The sequence below is a fragment of the Nothoprocta perdicaria genome, unplaced genomic scaffold (genome assembly GCF_003342845.1).
Source record: "Nothoprocta perdicaria isolate Ctin4 unplaced genomic scaffold, notPer1 scaffold_46, whole genome shotgun sequence".
Lineage (NCBI taxonomy): Eukaryota > Metazoa > Chordata > Aves > Tinamiformes > Tinamidae > Nothoprocta > Nothoprocta perdicaria.
In genome coordinates, this window is record NW_020455710.1 from 151,427 (window position 1) to 156,193 (window position 4,767).

Here is a 4,767-nt window from a genome sequence, read left to right on the forward strand (position 1 = left end):
GCCCCCGCCGGGACCGGGTCGCACTGGGAGCTTCTCCCCCGCGGGCCGCCGCTCCGCAGCGCCCGGCCCAAGGAGGCCAGGCCGCGGCGAGGGGCCGGGGGCCTCGCACCGCCCCCCGCCGGGCCCTGCGCGCCGCTGCCCCCCGCCCGAAGCGGCGCTTGGAGGCGCGGGGAGGGGGGCGGACCGCGAGGCGGCGGCAGCGGCGGTGGCGGAGCTCCCGCCGCGCCGCCCTGCGCCGCCGCCCGCGGGGAGCCGGGGGGAGCCCGGGGGAACCCGGCGCCCCGGCACCCGCCGCGGCTCGCCCCGCTCCTATTGACTTCCCATTGTGGAGCTTTGCAACAAAGGGTAGGATCCAAACCGTGCCTTGTTTCCTCCAATCAGCGTGCAGAGCGCCCACTCGCCGCTCATTGGCTCCTTCGTGCCTCACAGTACCCAATCAGGAGGCTGTTTTAACAACCAATCAGCGGGCGGGCACGCGCCCAATCAGCGCCGAGGAAACGGAGCACGGCCTTTGTGTCGTGTGACGCCACGGCGCCGGCGGAGGTTCCTGCCAATAGAAGGGCGCGCTGTTTCCAGGCATTGTGAGGTCACCGCGCTGTGTGCCGCCCCCGCTATAAAACACGGGTCCCCGCGGCGGGGAGGGCGCAGTGAGGGGGTGACCGGTTGCGGATTAGGTTGTGCTAGGAGGAGCGCAGGCTTCGGCGCGCAGGGAGACCGGCACTGCTGCTTCCTTTTTCTCCGAGGGGTGAGTGGCGGCTGCTGGGCGCGATGGGCAGCAGTGCTACGCGGTCTTTGGCTTTCTCCTACCTCCTCCTTTGGTGGACGGGTCGGGCCTTGCCTACGTGCCGGGAGTCACGGCTGCTTCCCCCTCCCCCCCTTCCCCTTCGGGGCGGCCTGAGAGGAAGAGGAGGCGGCGTGACTCAATCCACTTCCCCTGGGGAGGGGAGCGGCGGCGACATGGAGCGGGGGTGTGTGGGGGGGGCAGTGACTCCTCCTTCCTCCCGGGGGAGGCCGCTGGCTGCTTGCCCACCTCGACGGCGGGGAAAGGGGAGGGGGGGGCAGCCCGCCGGCATCTGCCGCCTCTGTGGCTTGAGGGGATTGGGGTGGGGGAAGGGAGCCGGATCCCGGTGGCCAGGTCGGGTCTGGCGATGGCTCTGCTCGCGAGCGTCGGGTGAGCAGGGCCCTGTGTCACGCTTGGCTGTCTGCCTAGATAAGTGAAGAAAAATGGCCCGTACAAAGCAGACCGCCCGCAAGTCCACCGGGGGGAAGGCTCCGCGTAAGCAGCTGGCCACCAAGGCGGCCCGGAAGAGCGCCCCCTCTACTGGTGGCGTCAAGAAGCCTCATCGCTACAGGTAAGGCCGCCGCGACGGCCCGGCCCGGCCCTCTGCGGTGCCGCCCCCAGCCAGCTCACGCAGCTCCCTCCTCCTTCCTCCCAGGCCGGGTACCGTGGCGCTCCGTGAGATCCGTCGTTACCAAAAGTCCACGGAGCTGCTGATCCGCAAGCTGCCCTTCCAGCGGCTGGTCAGGGAAATCGCCCAGGACTTCAAAACAGACTTGAGGTTCCAGAGCGCAGCCATCGGTGCACTGCAGGTATTGCCGGCAGCCCCGCCGGGCCCCTGATGGTCGCGGCTGCCAGTGAGCCTCGCTGAAGGTTGCTAATGACGTTTCTTCTTGTGCTCTTGAAACAGGAGGCCAGTGAAGCGTATCTGGTGGGTCTCTTTGAAGACACAAACCTGTGCGCCATCCATGCCAAGAGAGTCACCATCATGCCCAAAGATATCCAGTTGGCTCGTAGGATACGGGGGGAGAGGGCTTAAGTGAAGGCTGTTTTTATGGTGTTTTGTAGTAAATTCTGTAAAATACTTTGGTTTTAATTTGTGACTTTTTTTGTAAGAAATTGTTTATAATATGTTGCATTTGTACTTAAGTCATTCCATCTTTCACTCAGGATGAATGCTAAAAGTGACTGTTCACATAAACCTCAGTGATGTGAGCCTTGTTGCTCAGGAGTGACAAGTTGCTAATATGCAGAAGGGATGGGTGATCTTTCTTGCTTCTCATGCATGTTTCTGTATGTTAATGACTTGTTGGGTAGCTAAACTTGTAAGGTACTAGAATTGATATAAATGTGTACAGGGTCCTTTTGCAATAAAACTGGTTATGACTTGATCCAAGTGTTTAACAATTGGGGCTGTTAGTCTGACCATACATCACTGTGATCAAATGTGGACTTTTTCAGAGGGTGAAACTACAAGTCTTAACCACAGTGTAACTTACAGTTTCCTAAAAACGTAAACCTGGCAGCTATAGAATACACTATGTGCATTTATAATAGCTATTTTATATATTGTAGTGTCAACATTTTTAAATTAAATGTTTTACATTCACATGTGGGGAGTCTTTGTCCTTTGGTTTGTATGGGCTTAAGCTGCTTCCTTCTGCTCCAGTAGGTTAGCAGTAGATGCAGGAAATACTGGAATGCCACTGTGGCCACTGAGCCTGCCAGCACTGTGGAGAAGTCACTGGTGTGGTGAGGAGTGTTTCCCCACGTTGACTCATCTCAAACCATACCAGTTAGAGCAGCTCAGGCAGCCTGGGTGCACCTCCTGGTTTGGTGGGAACTGAACATAGTGACACAGGGTGGTTGTTTGGTCTTAATCAGCTACTCCCAGTAAAAGACTCTGCTAATTACACAACCTGCAAGTCTACAGGCTGCTGTGCAAAGGAGAGAGAAGGACYTGGCTGTCACCGAGGAAATCTCATWTCCTACCCAAGTTTTTTCTGACTGAACAGGATTATGCTCAGACCTTGGCTTTGGAATATTCCTTCAGGCTTTCTGCTMGAGCAGTGCTGCTTCTCAAGAGCACTTCTGGGAACAGCCCTGCTTAAGTCAGGTAAAACTGCTCAGACTACATTTGAAGTACAGATAATTACCGCTTTGCTGGACTAGCTCTCTCCCCTCCCTCAAACAGGATACACAAGTAAGGCTGAAATTGGAACAGAAGGAGCAGGGGGAAGTGGCTGAAATTAGTCCCTTTTTATTTCTATGAAATAAAAAGCTTCCTGAGGAGAAAAAAGTGASGTTTTAGGAGGTAAAAGCAGTTTGTACAAAGGAGAGTGGATAGGGTAAGTCAACCAGGGCCTTCAGTGCCATTCTTTAAAACTGGATGCATTTAAAGCACTCCTTCCACAACAATAGCCTGATAGCACTTCAATTTTTTTTTCTCCCCAAAATTCATTTTTATGGGTCAGAACCTACATCTCACTCCAAGAGAGCTGCCAGCAGGAGGGCTGTCTTTGAGGCTGGGAGCAAGGCTGGGTCAGCACCGCGTGGGGAGGAAGTCGGAGCTAGAGCCTCTGCTCTCCCTGGTCAGACAAACCACTCGGTGTGTTTAAATCCTGCAGCTGGAGGAACAAGCACTTGTTACCACTTGCTCTTAACACAATTTCCTCAGCACCCTTTCCTATCCGCTCCCAGCAGTACTGGAAGCAAACATCAAACACCACCATCACATCTGCACAGGGCTGCAGAAAAGATAGTCAGAGTCTGCATCTTGAATCATTTTTAAGCGTGTTTTCTCACTTAAAAACCCATCAGGAAAAAGAACACATTGCATCTAAATTGTAAACTAAGCGGCTTTAAGGGGCTAGATGAAAGTTAAGCAAAGATGTTACTACCGTCCTAGCAACTGTGACACACCTGAGAGCTGCTTTCACATCCTGCACAGGCCTCCACAAGTCTCTGCACTAGCTGTAAAATGTGGAGAAYACTTGGATACCTCGAAGGCACCACAGAGAAATGGAGCAGCCCAGCTAGTGCAGGGGAACCGCAAGATGCAGCTCGGCTCCTCCCGGCTACGGGGCTCCCAGCAAAGGGGCAGGCACGTCCAGCTGACAGCCAGGCCAGGGACCATCCGGCAGCAACACCGGGAACACACCGGGGTGCCAGGAGACCACGTGATTTGGAGAACGTGGACCTAATGATACTGAGGCAAGTTAAAAACAGGAATATAAGTGAGGAAATTAGATTGGTGGTTGTTTTAAACTGCCATAGCAGGCTAGGCTCTCCTTGAAAAAATATGCTTTAAAATAACATCCCTCGAAAACAAAGTTTCAAGTAGTTAGTGGAAACTATGAAACATCTGGGTATGCCTAGAAGCTGGTTCTTAAAATAAAAATCATTGTGTAGTGATTCTTAAAGGGAAAAGAAAACCACTGTATCAAAGCAGCTATTCATCTTAAAAAAAAAAAAAAAAAAAAAAAAAAAAAAAAAAAAAAAAAAAAGTTGTATCTTGCATGTGGTAGAATGGAATAGCAATTCTCAGTGTTCCAGACTTTTACTGTAATTATATCTGAAGAAATAAAGTGTTCCCTTACCAATTCTCTCGACAATTTCCTCGCATTCTTGCTCAGAAGCCGATTCAAACACTAGACAGTCAAACGTGCTCCCTTCGAGGCTCTCTGGGGAAACGCTAAATATGGAAACACGTACATTAGCAGGCAAAAACCCCACGCACTTAGCAGTGACACGGAAAGCCGGGCAGCGTCTTGTAGGCACATGAGCACCAACGTGGCTCCTTGGGGGATGCAGGAGCTTTTCTAGGATCCACAGCCCTCAAACCTCAAGTCAAGTCTCAGCCCTGCTCCACCGATCGTGCCACGTGCTTGCTAAATCTTCACTGGCAACGCGGCTGAGGGCCAGCTGTGTCGTGCCCAAAGCTCAGGGAGCAACGAGGTGGCGAGTGGAGAGCTCAGACACTGCTCAGC

The 4,767-nt window shown here is 53.5% G+C and overlaps 1 protein-coding gene across 1 annotated transcript; it reads left to right on the plus strand.

Annotated features, from left to right (window-relative positions):
- The first annotated feature begins 652 nt into the window (after positions 1-652).
- Positions 653-2,341, plus strand: LOC112953648 (histone H3.3). Its single transcript, XM_026046742.1, has 4 exons — positions 653-745; positions 1,211-1,352; positions 1,437-1,590; positions 1,689-2,341. The coding sequence occupies exons 2-4, from the start codon at positions 1,225-1,227 to the stop codon at positions 1,815-1,817; spliced, it is 411 nt and encodes a 136-aa protein (XP_025902527.1). The 5' UTR covers positions 653-745; positions 1,211-1,224; the 3' UTR covers positions 1,818-2,341.
- The last annotated feature ends 2,426 nt before the right edge of the window (positions 2,342-4,767 follow it).